This window comes from Haliotis rubra, unplaced genomic scaffold (genome assembly GCF_003918875.1).
Source record: "Haliotis rubra isolate DU_JTF1 unplaced genomic scaffold, ASM391887v1 Scf177, whole genome shotgun sequence".
Lineage (NCBI taxonomy): Eukaryota > Metazoa > Mollusca > Gastropoda > Lepetellida > Haliotidae > Haliotis > Haliotis rubra.
This window is the reverse complement of record NW_025765747.1, coordinates 971315-996280: the sequence shown is the minus strand read 5'-3', so window position 1 is coordinate 996280 and position 24966 is coordinate 971315. Positions and strand designations below refer to the sequence as shown.

Here is a 24966-nt window from a genome sequence, read left to right as displayed (position 1 = left end):
CTCTTAAAATCTAGCCCTGTTATGTAAAAAGAGGTGGTCTTTCTTTAAGCTACATACGTTTTCTTCATTAACACACATATAGCTGTATGCCTTGGAATCACATGGAATCTATCTCTCTTAGTGTGATAATTACCTTAATATTAATTAATTCATATGCAATTGATCATTTACAGCAATTATATGTATAAAATAATAAGGCATGATTATAATTAAGGCTATATGTCGCTGACCACGAAACAAGTTGACCTATACTTGTAGATATATACTTACCTTTGAGTTTAGTAAGAGTTCACGTGAGGTCACATGGCCCGAACCTGCTTCAATGAGATCTGTCACATCGTGCTATAGTTACACTAAAACGAATGTTAAAATATTGAATAGTGACACCAATGAAGAAATATCTTTGAAAAACTTTGATGCTTCCAGGGGGTTGAAGTTGTTAGGCAACCAGCTTTGATGTCAGGGCGGGAATCCCTTTGACGAAGGGCATCCCCCACCGGAAACATCCGAGAACAACCGATTGCTACCGCTATCGTGACCAAGGACTGGCATACTTTGTAAGGCGCATTTTCAGTGTTGATGGTGTAGAGTGTTGACCCTTGTAAATTCTGATTCTGGAGACACGGGAACAAGCGACATCTTCTCCCCTCGCCGCATTGGCGTGCTTGGGAATACGGCTACGGTGGATGACGTCACGTGCCCTAACATCAACAAAGTTAGCCGTGAGAGACCACCATCTTTTACACGTACATTTAATGCAATCGCGTTTTTGCAAAACTAGAAAAAATGTTTAATCATCGAAGCAAAGATTGAAAGGACAGATCCTTGGCCATCGCGTGCCATAAAGGTGAATTTCCAGTTTGTTTGCAAGGAATGTCTAGCGGGAACACTTGGGGACCGCCATCTTGGACCACAAACAGCTCTAGTGGAAATTCATCGGTACAAACTCGCGGCCAAGGTAAATCGTGGGGCAATTATTTCCCAGATCAGAGATTATATGTCACAGTGGATATATTTGCTATAAATGTGACCATTTATTTTGTTTATATACCCCCCATGGAATAAGAAGATCGCCCTTTTATAGCGCCAGTATCCAAATTTGGTGAAAATTTCCTTACAGTCCATCTTGCCAGTATTATCGGATGCCAATTAATTTACCCGAGAACCTGGTGACAAGCCTAAGTTGATACATCCGTCTGCCATTTTGTTACAGCACTAGCGCATTTTCACAGCAACTAGTTGCCACGGAGGGCAGAACATTTAATTCTTAAATCTAAATGCCATATTGTTTATGGTGACGTCAGTGGTGTAAATTGTTGACTTGTGTTTGGCAGAATCTTGCCGTAGGTTGCACTCGTGTGTCAACACAGTGTTGTGGACCTCTGCCATGTTTGTTCGTTAGGGCACTGAGAGTCCATTTCCACTTCTGGAGTATTCATGTTGGATATGATATTCCTTACATGTGACATGCAGTTTGACAGGTGATAAATTAACAGCATTCCAGGACTGCACTTGATTCAGCTAGAAGGCAGTTACAAGATCAGTCAGCTGTTCATGGACATTATTTAGGCTATTGCTGACCTTGCACTTCAATCAAAGTATTACTGATTTGCTTCAGATTTTGTGAAGGTACACTCACCAAGAACATCAAATACAAAACAAAATTATTATTTATATGTTTGAAAGAAATATTCCAATATCTCATCAAAAACTGGTTAAACACTGATTCTGCATTGACTGTAGATCTATATGACAAAATTATTTTGGCCATTGAAATATTTGTTTAGAAGTGATGGATAAATGCCTCTTGTTGATATATACACCTGTAGAACATTACATGTTGTTGGCATGACGACTGTGATGTTACATGACATGACACCCACAATTCCTAATGATTCAGCAATTTGTTCCTACAGACTCCATCAGTGACAGACCTCGTTTCAACAATCAATATCAGGACCCTTATATCATCACAGAATTTATAGACAACATGTCTGAATTTTTTAGACCACACTACTTGGAGCATGTTAGTTGAATGAGTGACTGTCAGGTTAGTGAATGGTGTTGATGAATGAGGGATCATTCATTGTGAATATAGACCCTTCCCTTTGAAGCTTCCGGAAAAATATTATCTGACAAACTCATTTTGCGGTAGAAAAAACACTAAAAAGTCGTGACATTGACAGTTTAACAATAGGTAGTGGACATGGTTTGTTATGTGATTATATGTGTTTTGATGTGGCATATTTCTGGAAATTTCATCCATTCTTCATACATTATCAGTATCAGTAGAAACCTGTAAATTGATTGTCAAGGATACTGGAGTTTGGGTTGGTGAAAGGTGTTGGTATTTATGTTGGATCTATCTTTGCCATGCAGTTTGAAGTCTTCCGTGAATATGTGCTATGTATAATGTATCTATTACTGTGATGCAGAATTCATATTGATTGTTACCCAAACCAACAATATCATGTTTTATGTAGGTCTGATCACAAACACCACCACAAGATGGCCATATTTTGACAGCAACACAGACTGTATTGGTCTGTTTATATATCAGTCATTTATGTCAGTTATTATGGAGGGGTTTTCTAAACCATGTACAAGGGGGTACCTGTCTGATGATACATTGTTACAACTGATTTGTCCGCAGGTTTTTTAGAACTAGTGAGGAATGTGAAATAGCTAGCTTCGGGGAGGAAAAACAACCATTGGCTATAGACTTTCCCTAGTGGCGATATGTATCCTGGCACAGAATCATATGCTTTATTATTCTCTGAGTATTTTATTGATACATCATTGCACATGCACAGAAGCCCTTAGGCTTTTATGGATGTGGTTTAAAGTTAAAGTAAAACAAAACTGATCCTTCGGATATGTATATTTCTTACTGGTATGGAAATGATCGTTATTGGGATCTTCTGTGGGGAACATGCAAGCCACATTGTTGATTAGTTTCAGTGATTCAGAACAGCCATACATGGGTGTGTTTTCTTGGATTCATAATGTGAATTATTTTCATCCATTAACAATCTGTTTGTGTTTCACCATAATGTGATGTAGCAGAAAAATGAGTGAGTGAGTTTAGATTTACACCACTTTTAGAAACATTTCAGCAATATCACAGTGAGGGACACCAGAAATGGGCTTCACACATTGTACCCATGTGGGGAATTGATCCTGGGTCTTAAGCGTGATGACCGAACACTTTAACCACTAGGCTACCCCACAGCCCCTGTAGCAGTGCCAATATATATCTATTTAGAATGTCAACACCTGAAAATAAAAAGCATTGACAATTCCCCCAAACAGCCTAAATTGCATTATTCATTATTTGAATGACAGTTGGAAATATATGTCATGACAAATAGTGTCCAATACATTGTAGACTATTGCACTGCTCTATGTTTGTTTGGATAATCAGACATGTGTTTGTATTTGAGTGTGATCTTCACATATACGAGTATCTGTTTTTTGTGTCATGGAAAGATAAGAACATTCCTATCAGACGTGGAGTATTATAGTTCAGGATGATATGTATACAGTCTGTTAGTTCCAAAGGTGAAATCTTGTTTGAGTTGGGACAGTGGTCATTTTTTCTGACTGAATATTTCTTGATAATGTGACTGTGCCAATGATGTCACCTTTACTTTATAACTCATGTTGACAGCACTAGTGCCCTTTACTTTATAACTCATGACGACAGCACTAGTGCCCTTTACTTTATAACTCACGACGACAGCACTCGTGCCCTTTACTTTATAACTCAGGCGACAGCACTAGTGCCCTTTACTTTATAACTCCAGCACTAGTGCCCTTTACTTTATAACTCATGACGACAGCACTAGTGCCCTTTACTTTATAACTCATGACGACAGCACTAGTGCCCTTTACTTTATTACTCATGGCGACAGCACTAGTGCTTTACTTCATGCCCTTTACTTTATTACTCATGACGACAGCTTTTCGTGCCCTTTACTTTATAACTAGTGCCCTTTACTTTATAACTCATGGCGACAGCACTAGTGCCCTTTACTTTATAACTCATGACTCCACAGCACTCCCTTTTTACTTTATAACTCATGGCGACAGCACTAGTGCCCTGCCCTGACTTTAAGTGCTCTTTATGGCGACAGCACTAGTGCCCTTTACTTTATTACTCATGCACTAGTGCGACTTTAGCATGGTAGTGCCCTTTACTTTATAACTCATGACGACAGCACTAGTGCCCTTTACTTTATAACTCATGACGACAGCACTAGTGCCCTTTACTTTATAACTCATGACGACAGCACTAGTGCCCTTTACTTTATAACTCATGACGACAGCACTAGTGCCCTTTACTTTATAACTCATGACGACAGCACTAGTGCCCTTTACTTTATAACTCATGACGACAGCACTAGTGCCCTTTACTTTATAACTCATGACGACAGCACTAGTGCCCTTTACTTTATAACTCATGGCTACTACAGCACTAGTGCCCTTTACTTTATAACTCATGGCGACAGCACTAGTGCCCTTTACTTTATAACTCATGGCGCGAGCTGATACCCATTTTGTCACACATTTTGAACTTAAAACTACTAAGAAAGTGTAATCCCAGATATCGCATATGTTGAAAGGACTAGACAGCACTGTCCCTGTGTCCTTAGTTGTGGAAGAAGATGTGAAACCTGTTATTTGTCTTGGGATCACGTTGATAGGTGCCGGCAGTGAGGAAGTGAGTGGAATGAGGGTTGGGAATTGGTTAATATCTCATAGTTGATGATTGGTTCATTACAACCAATCAATCATCGAAAATAATTGGTTAGCGCCATTTATCAAATTTACTGGTTATGCTTCTTAATGTACCAAACAATAGAGAAAAAACCGGTAGTTCTTACGGGTTCTTTAAGGGATGACTAGTATGTGAGGGACATTTTCCTGGAGTCTTTAAGATAAATTTAGTCATGACTTGGAACGAGCTTGTAGTGCTTCTGAAGTGTAACAGACAAAACCAACCTTGTGAAACATATTGTTAATGCAAACAAGAGTTCCAAAATTGTTTATGTTCGATTATGAGAAAACATGATCGATTGCTTGGTCATTTCGTCACAGCGACTCATCTTCGATTATTTCAATTAATTGGACCACGACTAGTTTCATTATGGATTATGAAAACTGTGAATCACTGCATATTTGCCATCATTACACACTGTCAAAGTCCTGGCACAAAGTAGACAGGAGGATCGTGTTTATGTTCAGTTGTTTGTCCAGTACAAGCTATTATTATAATATTAGCACAATAACATCTAGACGTTAGATGAAATTATTTCATTTTTCAATTATTATTTGAAAACTTATCACTTTCTGTTACAGTCCCTTGGGTGGATCTAGTACCGACTGATAAGAATGTTGGGTCTGAGGTGCTGATGTTTGCCGTTCAGAGTTACGTGCCTTAACTGTGCAAGGATCCTCTTGGTTTAAAATCCCAGGTTTGAGTCCTGATCATGATTTTTAGTGAACACTTTGCTCATGAAGTTCCATAAAACGTATCATGTATTTACTGTGCTCATGGTTTTCATCAAAGGGGTGGGGGATTTATAAGACCTGTATCACTTGTTGTTTTCTTCTGACATTAGGCTAACAATATTTTAAAGGTTTTACTGTGACCTTCAAAACTAGAGGTTAATATGACCTTACAAAGGAAATAATATTTTCATGTAAAGTAATGAAATGGCATATTGTACTGAATCCTAAGATTTTGTAAATACTGATGTTATAGGAAGCTGTGAATCCCTCAGGTTGCAATGCTTATTTTTTTGTACGTCCATTCTGTATGTTTGGGAGTAATGGATGTATGTTTCTGGATCATGTGAACACCTGATTGTTAAATTCAGTGTTGCACCTAACTCACTCACTCACTGTGTACTTGTTTACACTTGGTAGAATCAAAACTAAGTTATCATTCTCTTTGTATACAGAGCTGTGATTAAGAGTACAAGGTGAATGTATGAGGCATGTTTTGGTATGTTATGTCATACTGGGAAATGTGAAAATTGATGAGAAACATTGTCACATAACACTTAACATGAAATTCTTGTTAGGTTGCTATTTATATACCTGATTACAACAGTATGATACTATGTTGCTGGAGAAAGGGTTGTTTAATGAGTAAGCATAAGCATAGCGGCCTCCATATTGTTGATATCAAGGGAAGTAACTCTTCTCCACATCTGTTCAATGCTCCACAGTGAACACATGATTCATTTTGAACAGGACATGACATTCAAAGGACTACTTCAGAAATTGTTTATATTTTAATTCTCACCATTACTACTAAACATGTATTATTTCAATCAGGACAGTAATTGTAATGTTTTTTTATCAATGTTGTAGTGAAAGTTGAACCAACATAACTCTTGAAACAGAACACATTACTAAACATATGTTGAGTCGTGCATTTCATTCGCTTGGTGAACATCTGCTTCCATCAGTTACAAATCGATACATTGTTCAAAATATATCCTGACAGTCCTTGTCTGTCCCTGTCCTAATGTTAGGTAAAGATTTAGCAGGTCCCTAGATTTCAATAATTGAGGTTGGAAGAAGCCTCCTAGTCAACGATTGGCCTAATTGGGAGCACTACTTAGCCCTTGTTTAATGCTACAGGAAGATGTGAAACAGATCCTATACTCCTTCTCTGTGGAGTCATAAAGCAGGCAGCTGAATCAGGGGTAGATACTACTGGTCATACCTAGCAAGATGAAAGCTCATTTTACACTATGGGTGAAATAACTAGCCTTTGAGAGACACCAACTAGACTTGTCTAGATTGTATTATTTTTCAACTAGTGTTTGCTTGCCATGTCAGTATACGTACATGTTACAATGTGTGAAGAAATTTCTTTTTCTAATAATAATAGTGGCCATTTATAACGCCTTTTCCACTAACTTGTGCATGGTCAATGTGCTGACACATTATTACTCTGGATAACCCAAGCTGTGAGGTGCTAGAAGGTTATTAGTCTCATGACTTGTCCCACTGGGTACCCACTTTCTGCTGGGTGAACAGAGACAATTTTGAACAAACTCGCTTGCCTAAGGTGAGACCACATGAGTTAAATGTGTTTCGTTGTGGGGCAGGACCGAAGTCCTATAAACTCTCAGGAGTCAAGTTGCCAAACACGGTCACCCATCCAAGGACTGTCTGAGCTCAACGTTGCTTAACGTCAACTGATTTGTGACCTGAGCTCTGTGCACAGGACCACACGCCACCACAACAGTATTGTCAGAGTGTTGCTGTTAGAGGTATGAAACAAGTCACTTTTGCATCCTGAGTAGCTCAAATAGTAGGGCTGTATTTTTGCCGTTGCCGGCAGACATGCCACTATTGTGTGTGGTGCTAGTCATAGGTTTTATTGACAACCAAAAACCAATTAATTTGCCACCTTGATGTAGATGTCCATTAGGTACCAGTTCTAGAAGCATTAAACTGAAACTCACTCACTCACTCTACATATGCCAAAGAATGTCAGCTGTGAAAAACATCGTCTATCGACCAAAGTGTGTATCGCCACCTACACACAGTGTGTTTGTGTCTCTGTCACATACTCCAGCTCACAGTGCCTGTAGGCATCATAGTCTATTAATAGACCTGATCCCCATCAGATCGTGATGGACCTCAAGCACCTGCTGGACAGTTGTGTGATTGACATTGTCACACTCTCTGTATCATGCTTCCACACATTTTGGCTGGGGGTTAGTACAAGTTTTAATTATTCTAGAGCACCGTATAAACATGTATTTTTATTAATGATAACAGAAGGATCCCCCTTACAATGTTTACATTCTGTGTGTCCCCAGGATGATTTTGACATTTCCCTAGTTGTCATTTGCTTGTGGGAAAATGGTTAGTTCTATTTTTTGGTTAGGCCTGTGGGTAGGGTGCTTGCATGATTTACAGCAGGAATAAGTTCCATTCCCCACTTCCTTTAGTGTTGACAGCCTGACAACAACTGGACAACCTGCACTCACTGAAGGAATCCACTGTAGGATTACTCTGATTAAATGATCTATTTGTTTACCACCCTGATTAAATCATCTATTTGCTGGACACCCAGTACCCTGATTACATGATCTATTTGCTAGACACCCAACACCCTGATTACATGATCTATTTGCTAGACACCCAGCACCCTGATTACATGATCTATTTGCTAGACACCCATTACTCTGATTACATGATCTGTTTGCTAGACACCCAGTACCCTGATTACACGATCTTTTTGCTAGACACCCAGCACCCTGATTACATGATCTATTTGCTAGACACCCATTACCTGATTACATGATCTATTTGCTAGACACCCATTACTCTGATTACATGATCTATCACCCATTTGCTGGCTGGACACACCCATTACTCTGATTACATGATCTATTTGCTAGACACCCAGCACCCTGATTACATGATCTATTTGCTAGACACCCATTACCCTGATTACATGATCTATTTGCTAGACACCCAGCACCCTGATTACATGATCTATTTGCTAGACACCCATTTGCATGATCTATTTGCTACCACAGCACCCATGATCTATTACATGATCTGGTTTGCTAGACACCCAGCACTCTGATTACATGATCTATTTGCTAGACACCCATTACTCTGATTACATGATCTGTTTGCTAGACACCCAGCCATTACATGATCTACACCTGATTACATGATTACATGATCTATTTGCTGGACACCCATTACACTGATTACATGATCTATTTGCTAGACACCCAGCACCCTGATTACATGATCTATTTGCTAGACACCCATTACTCTGATTACATGATCTGTTTGCTGGACACCCAGCACCCTGATTACATGATCTATTTGCTGGACACCCATTACACTGATTACATGATCTATTTGCTGGACACCCATCACACTGATTACATGATCTATTTGCTAGACACCCATTACTCTGATTACATGATCTATTTGCTGGACACCCAGCACCCTGATTACATGATCTATTTGCTGGACACCATGATCATTTGCTGGACACCCATTACACTGATTACATGATTTTTGCTAGACACCCAACACTGATTACATGATCTATTTGCTGGACACCCAACACTCTGATTACATGATCTATTTGCTGGACACCCAACACCCTGATTACATGATCTATTTGCTAGACACCCATTACTCTGATTACATGATCTATTTGCTGGACACCCATTACACTGATTACATGATCTATTTGCTGGACACCCAGCACCCTGATTACATGATCTATTTGCTGGACACCCATTACACTGATTACATGATCTATTTGCTGGACACATGATCTATTTGCTAGACACCCATTACACTGATTACATGATCTATTTGCTGGACACCCATTACACTGATTACATGATCTATTTGCTGGACACCCAACACTCCGATTACATGATCTCCTGTAAACGTATTATATATCGCGCTGGTTTTATTAAAAAATAGTTTACCGCGAAAATTTGTACACAGCAAATAAACCTTTGATTCCTTCATTGTATTATTTACAGGGATTAAGATTACCGTGTGTATTTGAGCCGGAAATAGCAATCAGCTGACGCAGTCATCAGTAAAATATAATACAGAACACTATTATTTAACCCAACGAAAGATATACTAGCATTGTGTAATTTTAATTACAGTTTTTACTCTATAAATTAATTAAGATTAAGATTACCGTGTGTATTTGAGTCACAAATAGCAATAAGCTGTGCACAAATTTCCCGGCAAACAAGTTCAAACATGCACAATAATATAACGGGATGAATTCTGACGCAGTCATCAGTAAAATATAATACAGAGAACTATTATTTAACCCAAAGAAATATAACCTAGTGTAATTTTAATTACAGTTTTTGCTCTATAAATGTAAAATATGTATAATCAACACTAAAATTATACGGACCCTCATGAATGTGGTAAGTTGTACGCACATGGAACGGGGTAAAATAAGGGTATTTTATTTATTCGCGATTACGACTTCAGCCTCAGTGCCATCTTTGCAATCATTTGGATCTGGAGGTCCAGGTATCTTGGGGGTTGGTGCTTTGTAAGGCCTAAGAGACACCTGGCAGTGCCGGCAATAACTGACCGTGCGATGTAATCTAAACTGCCAATTCCGCGAAATTTGCACCAAGCGAAAAATGTGCACAGTATTTCCTGGACACCCAACACTCCGATGTTCTAAAAACTAGTATGTTTATAGTATTTGCTGGACACCTAACACTCCGATGTTCTACTTACTAGTCATCATGTTGTTGCAAGGTGTATGTTGCAGTGTTGACTAAATGGCTTGTTGCTCAATAATGACAGATAGTATATTGTGATTGTATTCATAAGATACTGATATGACCCTGTTAAATGTAGATAGCCCATTGGGATGAATCCAGGGAATTCATAAGGTTGAAGCAAGGGGAACTGCCGGGTTGAATCAAGGGACCCTGCTAGATTGAATCTAAGGACCCAATCAGTTTGTATCAAAGGGCCCAGCTAAGTTTAATCAAAAGATCCTGTCAGGTTGAATCAGGGATCCAGTCAGGTTGAATCAGGGACACAATCATGTTGAATCAGGGAGCCAATTAGATTGAATCTAGGGACCCAATCAGTTTGCATCTAGGGACCCAATCAGGTTGAATGTAAGGACCCAGTCAGGTTGAATCAAGGGCCCCTGCTAGATTGAATCTAGGGACCCAGTCAGGTTGAATTTAGGTACCCACTCAGGTTGAATCTAGGTACGCAATCAGGTTGAATCAAGAAACCCAATCAGGTTGAATCAAGGGCCCAGCTAAGTTGAATCAAGGGACCCAGTCAGGTTGAATCAAGGGACCCAATCAGGTTGAATCAAGGGACCTAATCATGTTGGATTTTAGGTGCCCAGTCAGATTGAATCAAGGGCCCAATCAGGTTGGATCTAGGGACCTAATCAGGTTGAATCAAGGGACCCAGTCAGGTTGAATCTAGGGACCCAATCAGGTTGAATCTAGGGACCTAATCAGGTTGAATCTAGGGACCCAGTCAGGTTGAATCTAGGTGCCCAATTAGGTTGAATCTAGGGACCTAATCAGGTTGAATCAAGGGACCCAATCCTGTTGGATTGTGGGACCCAGTCAGGTTGAATCTAGGTGCCCAATTAGGTTGAATCTAGGGACCTAATCAGGTTGAATCAAGGGACCCAATGAATCTAGGGACCCAATAAGGTTGAATCAAGGGACCCAATCAGGTTGAATCTAGGGACCTAATCAGGTTGAATCTAGGGACCCAGTCAGGTTGAATCAAGAGCCCTGCTAGGGATTGAATCTAGGGACCCAATCAGGTTGAATCTAGGGACCTAATCAGGTTGAATCTAGGGACCCAGTCAGGTTGAATCAAGGGCCCCTGCTAGATTGAATCTAGGGACCCAATCAGGTTGAATCTAGGGACCTAATCAGGTTGAATCTAGGGACCCAGTCAGGTTGAATCAAGAGCCCCTGCTAGATTGAATCTAGGGACCCAATCAGGTTGAATCTAGGGACCCAGTCAGGTTGAATCAAGGGCCCCTGCTAGATTGAATCTAGGGACCCAATCAGGTTGAATCTAGGGACCTAATCAGGTTGAATCTAGGGACCCAGTCAGGTTGAATCAAGAGCCCCTTCTAGATTGAATCTAGGGACCCAATTTAGGTTGAATCTAAGGACCTAATCAGGTTGAATCTAGGGACCCAGTCAGGTTGAATCAAGGGACCCAGTCAGGTTGAATCAAAGGGCCCAAACAGGTTGAATCTAGGGACCTTATCAGGTAGAATCTAGGGACTGAATCAGGTTGAATCAAAGGGCCCAATCAGGTTGAATCTAAGGACCCAATCAGGTTGAATCTAGGGACCCAGTCAGGTTGAATATTTTGGACACCATCAGGTTCATGTTATAATCTGTGATGGAAAGACTTCTTAACATTTTCTGTTGTGTAAGTAATGTATTGATACTTGATTAACCATTGACGGATGGCATGTCTTTTGGTATGAGTATTTCAAACCTAATATACATCACCAAATGCATGTAAATAAATGCCAGCACTTCCAGTTTCTAACGCAGGTGACACTGGACTGATATAAAACACTTGTTATTATCAGCGCTAGCTATCTGTGGCAGATTAGGTGACCTGACTTCATTTTGCTTCCTTACCCCACATTCTGCAGCCTGATTACGCCATATGTCAGGTACCTTCCTCGTGTTGACATACACTCACAGTTTTGTAGATAAAAGTCAAAACAAATGTAATATTGCAAAATATCTTTGGTCCTTTATATTTATATCTCTATTGGTTTAAAAAAATGTACATAACAAATTATCATTGTAAGTGGTTGTGATGATTGTCAGTGGTTGTGATGATTGTCAGTGTATTGAAGAATGAAGTTCACTGATTGTATCGGTTGAGCCCAGGTCAGTTGCACACCGTCAATCTATCGTAATCCCTTACATAAACACAAGTATTACAACTAGAAACTTCAGAGTGCACCAAACTTTGCCTTCCTGGAAGTATGTAAAACTAAAGCGTTGCCTGTGTGTGATCCCCCCCAGCTTGAATTTAGGGTGGATACGATGGGGTGGAGTGGTGACATGATGTGATTGGATCTGTTGCTAATAATAGTCAACGCATCTCGTATAAATCAGTCCCTGGATTCTGCATCCCATTGTTCAAAATTCTGCAGTTAAAACAACAAAATGATATAATTTTATCTTCAAAAAGATGTATTTTGTCAACATAATTGCATTGTCAGATTCAAATAATATTATTGTATGGTGCTTAAGCAAAGATTATTTTATGAATGAATCATCTTTATTCATGAATATTTTGAAAATATCGTTATAACAAATGTCTCAGTTTGTTTTTGTATAGTCAGTTATACTTTTGATATTTACCCCTACTTTTCATTTCGGTTGAGAGTCAGTCTTGATTTAACTTTCAAAATAAGTCAATTCCACGGCAGAAAAATGAGAAATTCTGCAGATATTCTGCATAAAAATGCGTTTTCCACGGACAAGACATCTTTCTGCATCAAAAGGGTATTTCCGCGATTTATTCTGCAACCACTCAATCCAGGAGGGACTCATAAATGCTCAAAACACACAGTACCTGTTCACGTTAATGTTGAACGTTGCATCAGAGGAATTAAGGAATTAACTAAAAAGACGACTGCATCTTCAAGTCTCTTAGTAACCTGGAACTCAGCAACAATTCCAATACAGACTTATCCATCAGCCATTTTGGTCAATAGGCTTAGCTTCGCACTGATGTGTGAATAAAACCTGACTCAGTGACGGTCAACTGATCACAGAAGCAATTAGCAGTTTGTTGGACAATTAAGCTTCTTTCAAGAGTCCAGGTAAGACAATAGAAATATGCTGCACACCCTGGGTTGACAGCATTACCTCTGTGATTAGGTGTGGGGGACAAGATCAGACTTGCCAGCATTCTGTTGGGTCACCTGACATAGTAGAGCTTAGAAATCTTACTGATTTTGTTCAATGGATTTTTGCTATTTTGTGAACATGGATTGTAGAGGTAAGTTTTAGATTGAGCATAAATAGAAGGGATCTTTGCCATACCCCTGATGTGAAATGTTAATGTTTCAAGGAACCCCCATCCCCCAAGAGGTCATAACATACATGTTTCCAAAAAGGTGATATTTTACAATTTGCACCTTTTTCCAGAATCGTTGAGGATGTTACCATTTTCCAAAAATATTTTTGAAAGTCATATGTCTCACACTCACTGACTCAGAAATTAGAAATAGACGTGTGATGTTGAGTCAGTGGCTTAACAATTATGTATACTTTAACTCCTGCATAGTGGTTGCTATGGTAACACTTTTCAATTTAATTGTCTTGTTACTCCGGTTAAGACCAACGTGGCAGTTGGAGCTTGATTTACTGTTTCTCAGAAACAAAGCTAAGTATAAGCTAAATGTGCTGCCTCTTTATCCAGTATGGCCCACAAAGCATTAATCATGCTGAAGAAATAGCGTATGAAAAATATTTAATTATTACTTCTTGTGAACATCATCCCTATGCAAGCTCTGGCAAATATTTACAACGTGTAAGACACATGAAAGTAATTATTAGATTTATCCAGAATTTAAAAAAAAACTGAAGTGGAGGCATTGTGATTTACGTTTTTCAATTTTTTCTTTATCAAAACATGAAGCCTGACAGCTTGGTAGACTTTCCTGGAGAAATGAAGGGGAACAAATGTATTGGTTGTGTTTGTTAGTTTGTAGGTGCTGAAAGACAACAGAATTGGACTGGATGCTGTTTGGTCAGGGATAGAGCTTATGGGTTTTTTATGGTCTAATAGCCTGAATTTTATACCTTTCTTGATCTCTTATATGGACTTTTTGAAAATTGTTGGAGGTCCACCCCTTTGGCATGACAGGGTCCTGTGATAGTTTGATTCTAATCTAAAAAGAGAGCCATTAGCAGGGGTGCATTTAATATGGTGAATGTGGTACAGGAAGTACATGCGTTGATTTACAGGAAGTATCTCTACCATTATAGAGACAGTTGGCCTTAACAGCTTTATTGGAAATTGTGTGGATGGAGGGAAGTTACACTAACATCTAGTCTCTGAAATGAACATATTTTACAGCAAAAAGACGGTTCACAAGAAATAATCATAACATATAATGAAAAGGAACCCAGTGACTTTCTTCATTTTCAGGAACTAGAAATCTACACTTGCCACACATTCTAGACTTGTATGGGCTTTCTTGGATATATTTGTTTCATGGCCTGTATGACAGACAAGTGAAATGGGTGAAGTCAGAGATATATGGAGGATTAGGTGCCCATTGCAGACAAATTATAGTAAAATGTTTTGGTTTTTTTTTGTATGTATACAATTGGAATTCAGTACAATGCAATGGTATGCACACGATTGTTATTATGTTTTTTTACAAAAACTCATTTTGTTGAGTTCACATGTATTTTAAGATGAATTAAATGCAATTGTATACATACAGGATAAAAGAATCTTCCATTTTGATATTATCCTATTGACAATGAAATACCATCTTACAAAGCTGTAACATGAATTACATTAGCTTCTGTGGAACCGAATATTGGTGCCTGAGCGATGTAGATAAATCCATGGAAGTATGATGCCTGTATGATGTATTGGAAAAACTCTGCTTTTATGTCTAAATGAGGATCAGCAGTTGGGGACTTGTGTAAATACTGCTGATATGGACTGAAATGTTTTAGTACATGATGTGCACAGAACTGACAGGACTGATAAATGTGTTTCAGAATGTCATTCGCTATCTAAATGACTGTGAAATGTGCAAATAATTAGTGTTTATATACCTTGTGGTGAATTTCAACCTGCATTTCACGAGTTGAAAAACAAGCGATTCTGGGACACATGCTTTGACGGCGGGTCCACAATAACATTGTCAAAGAGCAAAAGTAACCATGTTTGAGGAATTCATTAAATAAATTGAATAAACTAATTTGAATAAAATCAACAACATTCATAAAAGTTGTACATATAAAATTACTATTTTCCATGTTTTGATGTGCGATCATGTAATGTAAGTCAAGTCACTGACAACTGACATCTTGGTGCTCTGCCGGGTAGTGTAGCACCTCAATCTTCAGCTTTCCGGACCTGGCGATGTTTAATGCTAAAATATATACATGAAGCATATTTGTCACGGGTCATAACCTAGCCGCGATGCGTCCAAAAGTTCCATAATTTCATGCGTTATAGGTAGAGATTTCTTCCTTAATATGTTCAGAATAGCATTATTTGATAAATGGCAACTTTAAGCAATACAAAATTTACCGGCGGCGGCTAGCTACCGGCGGCAGTTGAAAATACCGGATCTTCACAATTTTTATCGGTAAAAATCCGGTAATTACCGGAGAACGGGAACACTGACTGAGGTTGGCTCCACTATCCAGACTTCAGGGGATCGTTTACGGATAAACTCTTGTCAGATTACCATTACACAGAAACACAAACCTCGGCTTTAGTTTCCTTAATCAAGAAATATGTGTATATATTTATGGAAACAAGGAACCTGAAATATTGTTTCATTTTTGTAGAAAATCATATTTCTTGGAAGAATAAGCCCTGTTTATGAATCAAAACTGGTCTATACAGGAAATATGGTTTCATTGAAGGGAAGCCATATTTCCCTGGGAGACATCAGGGGTATGAAACATGTTGGTAATCGATGATGTCACAGTGATCTGCAAACCATTGTGGTGTCCTTGATGACCAGGATGTAACAATTACAATGATATCAATAATCTTACCTTCGTGTATTCTTTCTCAAATCTGACAACATTTATGATTGTAAGTCAAAACTCCAGTGTTCGCGGTAGGAATAAAACTTTACGTTCCTAAATGGCATAGCCCAAAGAATCTTTTGTGTGAAATTTAGACGTAATTTCCTTGCATTTCAGAGCATGTTGCTATCATTCACAAGTCCAATTAGCAGAAAGAAACTTTATTCTATTTTGTTGTTTCCTTGGGGAAAATCGGTTTTTCGGTTACTTGTTCTCAGAACACAAAATGCTTTGTGTGCAGAACACGCAGATAGAAAATGGGGGTGGGGTGGTTGTATACGTGTGACTGACGCACTCCTGGTCCGAGAATGTTTCTGGGATTGTCAGCGCCATATCCTAAGACCTGCAGTGGGCGGTGGGGTAGCCTAGTAGTTAAAGCATTCACTTGTCATGCCAAAGACCCGGGTTTTGATTCCCCAAATGGGAACAATGTGTGAAGCCCTTTTTGGTGTCTCCCTCCATGATGTTGCTGAATATTGCTAAAAGCGGCATAAAACTAAATTCGCTCACTCACTCACTCACTCAACTGCTTTCCTCAACATTAAACTGAAGGGCTGTAATATAAATGGAGTCATGTTCAAAGCAACATTAAACCCAACTTACCACTTTAATAGTAAAATTAAACCACTGTAGGCGTCTAAAGAGTTAACTTGTTGAGGAATAATTCACCAATAGAATTGTGTCATTTACAAAGTTTCAGTACATAATGAGAAAGAATTCCCAGCACCTGATGTTGAGTGGTCAGCTGACGTGGTTGTCTGCCAGAGAGTGGTGTTCATTATATTAATCGGGGTGGTGGGGTAGCCTAGTGGTTAAAGCGTTGGCTCGTCAAGCTGAAGACCCGGGTTCGATTCCCCATATGGGCACAATGTGTTAAGCCCATTTCTGGTGTCCCCCGCCGTGATATTGCTGGAATATTGCTAAAAGCGGCGAAAACTAAACTCAGTCAGTCAGTCATTATATTCATCACTAATTTGCTAATTTACATGTTGCCATGATACATTTGAACATTGCCTAACTACGGTAGAAACAAAAGGGCTGTAATTTATGTGGGCTGGTGAGATAGCCCAGTGTTGAAGCTTTCGCTCTTTACGCTTGAGATCCTCGATTCCTTGCTTGTTGGAATATTGCTAAAATGGGGTAAAACCACATGCAATTTTTAATGATGCATTTTAGCATGACAACCTGTAAAATGTTTATGGGATGCCTGGATGTGAGGGATGAGCATACCATATATGAGGCTGAATGAGCCCGTTTGGAGTGTGTTAAGATCTACCAAGTGATGTTATTCAGATTAGCAAATTTCTGGATTAACAAATCTTGTTCAACACATATTCTCTGTGTGTGTGTGTGTGCGCGTGCGTCTGTATCTCTCTGTGTATTTGTGTGGTGTGTTTGAGGGGTCACTTCCCCCCTGGGTAAGGTCACTGTGAGTTGTGTATGACGTGGGTTCCCTCTTCCAAATCCTGTGTTCACCCGAGCTTGTATACATTTAAATATGTCTATATAGTCCTACATACAACCACCGTCATCATCTGTCACGGAGAGTTGCTGGGTGATTGTCTGCGTGCTTGTCTGCGTGCTTGACTGGGAGCTTCTTGTGCTGCTGTTACTAGTGTGTTATGGCAGTATTGCGTAGGTGAAATGATCATCCCTGTGTAATAATAGAAAGTTTTATGTGCTCTTTACCCTATGTACTGCAGCACAGCCTCATGTATCGGAGGACATCAGAGGCTGATTTATAAAAGTACATGTTGAATGAAATGACTCACATGTATATTTCAGGGTTCTCACATGCTTGAAAAAGCCTAAACCGGCCCTAGATTAGTTTTAGCCTTATAAAGGCCTTTATTGCCAGTGAGTTGCCCTAAAAGGCATTATATTTAGGAAAACATGTAAAGGTATGTTTTTAGAGGAAACTTTCTCACTGCAGCTAATGTAGCTCCCTCGGAGGGGACCGCTGCCATATAGCTGGAATACTGCTGAGAGCGGTGTAAAACTAAACTCACTCACTCACTCCCTCAGAGGGGACCGCTGCCATATAGCTGGAATATTGCTGAGAGCGGTGTAAAACTAAACTCACTCACTCACTCCCTCAGAGGGGACCGCTGCCATATAGCTGGAATATTGCTGAGAGCGGTGTAAAACTAAACTCACTCACTCACTCCCTCAGAGGGGACCGCTGCCATATAGCTGGAATATTGCTGAGAGCGGTGTAAAACTAAACTCACTCACTCACTCCCTCAGGGGACCCGACTGCCATATATCTGGAATATTGCTGAGGCGGTGTAAAACTAAACTCACTCACTCACTCCCTCAGAGGGGACCGCTGCCATATAGCTGGAATATTGCTGAGAGCGGTGTAAAACTAAACTCACTCACTCACTCCCTCAGAGGGGACCGCTGCCATATAGCTGGAATATTGCTGAGAACGGTGTAAAACTAAACTCACTCACTCACTCCCTCTGATGGGGACCGCTGCCATATAGCTGGAATATTGTTGAGAGCAGCGTAAAACTAAACTCACTCACTCACTCCCTTCTTGTTTGTTCATTTTGGTGTGTAGACACGTGAAGATCTGGGTTAGAATTGATCGTCAGTAATCCATGCTTGTCGTAAAAGGTGACTAACGGGATCTGGTGGTCAGGTTCACTGACTTGGTTGACACATGTTATTGTATCTCAATTGCGTAGATCGATGCTCATGCTGTTGATCACTGGATTGTCTGGTCCAGGCTTGATTCTTTACATACCTCCGTCATATAGCTGGAATATGGCTGAGTGTGGCGTAAAACTAAACTCACTCACTCACACTCTGTGTTATATGTTTTTATGGTTCTTTAACATTGTTGATTGGGCCTTAAACAGCCCCTAACAGGCCTTAAACAGCCCCTAAAGGCCTTAACTCTAATGGCTGATAATGTGTATGAACTCTGACATTATTTAGTGTTTGTAAGTTGGCCCTTATTATGAAGTGTACACTATAAAGCATGTGATGTGAGACTGTGAAGCATGTATTGTATCAACCCCCCTCTCTGTATTGCAGGCTATAGTATGGACAATCTTGGTCTGGACCCTAGGAAACAGGAATTGCTCGAACAAAGATTTCTCGGAGGAAGGGTATGTATTTTTTTGTTTTTCCCTATATATATATCATTTGCAGCTTGAGATAGTAGTCTCTCTCAGCTGTAATGAAATAAAGGCTATGTCTACAGTCTGACAGTATTGTGATATCTCCCAATGCAGCAACACTATATCACCTCTTGGCTCACTGTATGATATCACCCCTTGTTAGGTTGCTCATTATGTTTAAAGCACCCGTGAAGATCAGATTAGAATTGGTCTTCAGGAACCCATGGTTGTCTCAACCCGTGAAGATCAGATTAGAATTGGTCTTCAGTAACCCATGCTTGTCGTAGGACATGACTAACGGGATCGGGTGGTCAGGCTCGCTGACTTGGTTGACACGTGTCATCGTATCCCAGTTGCGTAGAGCGATGCTCATGATCACTGGATTGTCTGGTCCAGACTGCGATTATTTACAGACCACTGCCATATAGCTGGTATATTGCATTAACCCATTCAACACCGCAGGCCGAATAATCAGCCACAACGTTATGAGTCCCCAGACACCGGAGGCCGATTAGTTGGCCAGGCAGTAGTCACGTCAAAATGAGACATAAGTTTAGGAACCTACCGGTACCTGACTTATGATTCATGTATTAAATCTATCACATTTCACAATGTCTGAAAACACTTATTAAATTTCAATTGATCATATATTATCGGCAGAATTAAAATTATAAACTATTTTTCACAAATTATAAACTATTTTTCACAATGTTTTTCAAAACAACGATTCTCGGACACATGCTTCGGCAGCGGGTCCACAATAACATTGGCAAAGAGCAGAGTAACGATGTTTCGAGGAAATCATTAAGTACATTGAACTAACTAATGAATAAAATCAACATTAGCATTCATAAAAGTTGTCAAACGTACATAAAAAATTACTATTTCCATCCTTTTGTGCGATCATGTAATGTAAGTCAAGTCACTGACAAGTGACATCTCGGCTTTCACCGCCTCAATCTTCACGCTCGGACACGATGTTTAATGCAAAAATATATGCATGAAGCATTTTTGTCACGGGTCATAACCTATCACGATACGTCCAATAAGGTCTATAATTTACATATAGGTAGCGATTTCTTGCTTAATATGTTCAAAATAGCATTATTTTACCCAAAACTTTTCGTGGTTTATGTGGACATTATAAATGTAAACTTGCATTTTCATTAAAAATAAATTTATTTAAGTTGTAGTTGTATTATTTTAATAATATAATAAAAATAAATTTCATATTTATCAACAGTAGGATTAGATCTTTTAAATGGTGTATGGGATGTAGTAGCAATAACGTTTTACAAGCTTATAATTTCCTTCATAAACATAGGCTTCATGTATGACCTTAGAGTCTCTGGGAACTCGGTGCAATGGCAGTAAATGCCTCTGGTTGACTGGTGCTGAAAGAGTTAAAGAACAATCAGTCAATCAAATATGTTAGAAGTGTTGCCAAATGTTGTTTCAATACAACGGTGCACCACAGCTATATAGCAGACCACCACAGCTATATAGCAGACCACCACAGCTATATAGCAGACCACCACAGCTATATAGCAGACCACCACAGCTATATAGCAGACCACCACAGCTATATAGCAGACCACCATTGAAATGTTTCTGCTCAAATCGATGCTCATCATGTCAGTCACTGGATTGTTTGGTCCAGTGTCCAGACTCAAGTATTTATAGATGCATTTGTGAAGGTTACATATTGTTGAGTGCAGCAGTAAACAACAACAACAAACAGTTGTCATGATGAGCTTCAGGGATAATCGAACACAAACAATTTTGGAACACTTATTTTGCTTTAACAATATTTTTCACAAGGTTGGTTTTGTCTGTTACATTTCAAAAGCACAACCAGCTCGTTCCAAGTCAGGATTGAATTTATCTTAAAGACTCCAAGAGCTTTAGGTTCCTAATATACTAGTCATCCTTTAAAGATGTAAAATTTGCAAATGCATTTTAGGCAATTTGCAACAAAAAACCAGGAAGAACGACATGTTTTTTCTTTATTTTTTGTGCATTAAGAAACATAATCAGGAAAATTTGATAAATGATGCTGACCAATTATTTTCGATGATTGATCGGTTGTAATGAACCAATCATCAATTTTAACCAATTGCCAACACTACTAGGTTAGGTTCCCAGCTCGCCAAGGCCATGTGTTGTAACATTTTCTTTTGGTCTGGTAAGATCACGTTAGTTCACAAACAAAGACGACAATATCCTGAATATCATCCCAGAATACAACTTTGTGCAGGCAGTCTTGATTTGCCTTGACAGAGATTGCTCCACCGTTTTCTGGACTTACCATAACAGTTACATATTTGGTCAGTAGAGGAGGTTCCAAGATCGTAAAGCAGTTAAGCAGTTCTCAAAACACTCCATGCCCCCTGTGTTTCAAACGTCGCAGAATTTAAGAATGAATAATTTAGTGAGTCTCCAGATTCGAAATAGAACACTATTTTTAAAAACATCACAGATCTCATACTGCTAGCTCCCTTCTAGTTTTTTTCTGGCTGTGATTAGCCAGATCAGATTTCCACATGGTGTTAGGGCAGACTAGCCTCCTCTGTGTCACTGGCAGTGTTGACCTGGATTTAAGACATGTAGGAAGGTTGACCACCTTTCATTAAATAATTCACTACTAGTTTAGTGGGATAATAATTTGAAATAAATGATATGTTGCTTATGTACATGGATATCAATGCATTACAGTATTCAATACAGCTTTTGTTATGAAAGTAATGTAACAATGTATAAATTGGAAAACTATGTAATCGCAATGTTTCATGTAAAACGATATAATTACTGTGTCATTTGAAACAATATAATCACAGTGTGTTATATAAAACTATATAATCAGTGTCATGTAAAACAGTGTTATCATAACATGTCATATAAAACTAAATAATCACACTGTCATGTAGAACTGAATAGACACAGTGTGTTATGTAAAGCTATATAATCAGTGTCATGTAACACTACATAATGACAATATGGCATGTAAAGCTATATAATCAGTGTCATGTAACACTAAATAATGACAATATGGCATGTAACACTAAATAATGACAATACATCAAGTAAAACTAAATAATGACAATATCGCATGTAAAGCTATATAATCAGTGTCATGTAACACTAAATAATGACAATATGGCATGTAACACTAAATAATGACAATACATCAAGTAAAACTAAATAATGACAATATGGCATGTAAAGCTATATAATCAGTGTCATGTAACACTAAATAATGACAATATGGCATGTAACACTAAATAATGACAATACATCAAGTAAAACTAAATAATGACAATATGGCATGTAACACTATATAATGACAATATGTCATGTAACACTAAATAATGACAATATGGCATGTAACACTAAATAATGACAATACATCAAGTAAAACTAAATAATGACAATATCGGTGTCATGTAACACTAAATAATGACAATATGTGGCATGTAACACTAAATAATGACAATATGGCATGTAACACTAAATAATGACAATACATCATGTAAAACTAAATAATGACAATATGGCATGTAACACTAAATAATGACAATATGGCATGTAACACTAAATAATGACAATATGGCATGTAACACTAAATAATGACAATACATCAAGTAAAACTAAATAATGACAATATCGCATGTAAAGCTATATAATCAGTGTCATGTAACACTAAATAATGACAATATGGCATGTAACACTAAATAATGACAATATGGCATGTAACACTATATAATCAATATAAATAATGACAATGTAAACACTAAATAATATGGCATGTAACACAAATAATGACAATATGGCATGTAACACTAAATAATGACAATATGAACAAAATGACACTATAATGGCATGTAACACTACATAATGACAATAACACTAAATAATGACAATATGGCATGTAACACTAAATAATGACAATGTAAAACAAATAATGACAATATGGCATGTAACACTAAATATGGCATGACAATAATGACAATATGGCATGTAACATGTAACACTAAATAATGACAATATGGCATGTAACATTAAATAATGACACTATTGCAACATAATGACAATATGTCATGTAACACTAAATAATGACAATATGGCATGTAACACTAAATAATGACAATACATCAAGTAAAACTAAATAATGACAATATCGCATGTAACATTAAATAATGACACTATTGCACGTAACACTACATAATGACAATACGTCATGTAACACTAAATAATGACAATAAATAGTGGCATGTAACACTAAATAATGACAATATGGCATGTAACACTAAATAATGACAATATGGCATGTAACACTAAATAATGACAATATGGCATGTAACACTAAATAATGACAATATGGCATGTAACACTAAATAATGACAATATGGCATGTAACACTAAATAATGACAATATGGCATGTAACACTAAATAATGACAATATGGCATGTAACACTAAATAATGACAATATGGCATGTAACACTAATAATGACAATATGGCATGTAACACTAAATGACAATAATGACAATATGGCATGTAACACGAAATAATGACAATATGGCATGTAACACTAAATAATGACAATATGGCATGTAACACTAAATAATGACAATACATCAAGTAAAACTAAATAATAATGACAATATCACATGTAAAGCTATATAATCAGTGTCATGTAACACTAAATAATGATAATATGGCTTGTAACACTAAATAATGACAATATGGCATGTAACACTAATATTGACAATATGGCATGTAACACTAAATAATGACACTAACATAATGACAATATGGCATGTAACACTAAATAATGACAATATGGCATGTAACACTAAATAATGACAATATGGCATGTAACACTAATAATGACAATATGGCATGTAACACTAATAATGACAATATGGCATGTAACACTAAATAATGACAATATGGCGTATAAAACTATATAATCAGTGTCATGTAAAACTGTTATCACAATGTGTCATATAAAACTAGGATATGATCATGGTGTGTCATGTAAAACTATATGATAACAATTTGTCACGTAAAACTATTTATCATACAATGGATAGTGTTCTTGGCAGGGTAAAGCCAACGGACATTTTCGGTATCCGTTGGGGTCATATAAGGATATCGATGCAAATTAGAGAGGTCATATGCAAATTTCAGGGACTACTTTCACAGTGTAAACAAACATGGCGTCAAGGGTCGGAGGTCGTGTCCGGATTGACGGCCGTGGTTACGGTACTGTCAATGCTTTGATCCCTGAAAATTCATGCCTGGTTATGATAGATGGAGTAGATTACAAAGCAAAGATAGAAATTCATAGGCTTACGAAGATACCAACATCAGTTCCCAGGCCGACTGTCAGTGTTAGCAAGAGAACGGCATAAGTGCACAATGTCACGCGAACATTAAAGCGCATTTGTTGTTCGAAAGGT

At 38.2% G+C, this 24966-nt stretch overlaps 1 protein-coding gene across 1 annotated transcript in view; it reads left to right on the top strand.

The window, feature by feature from the left end:
* The first annotated feature begins 487 nt into the window (after nt 1-487).
* LOC124273146 (serine/threonine-protein kinase tousled-like 2) overlaps nt 488-24966 on the top strand; it is a 58481-nt gene continuing 34002 nt past the window's right edge. Inside the window, exons 1-2 of the mRNA XM_046708363.1 lie at nt 488-958; nt 19416-19489. Of these exons, the coding sequence (XP_046564319.1) occupies nt 874-958; nt 19416-19489 (159 nt within the window). The 5' untranslated portion in view covers nt 488-873. The remainder of the gene's footprint in view (nt 959-19415; nt 19490-24966) is intronic.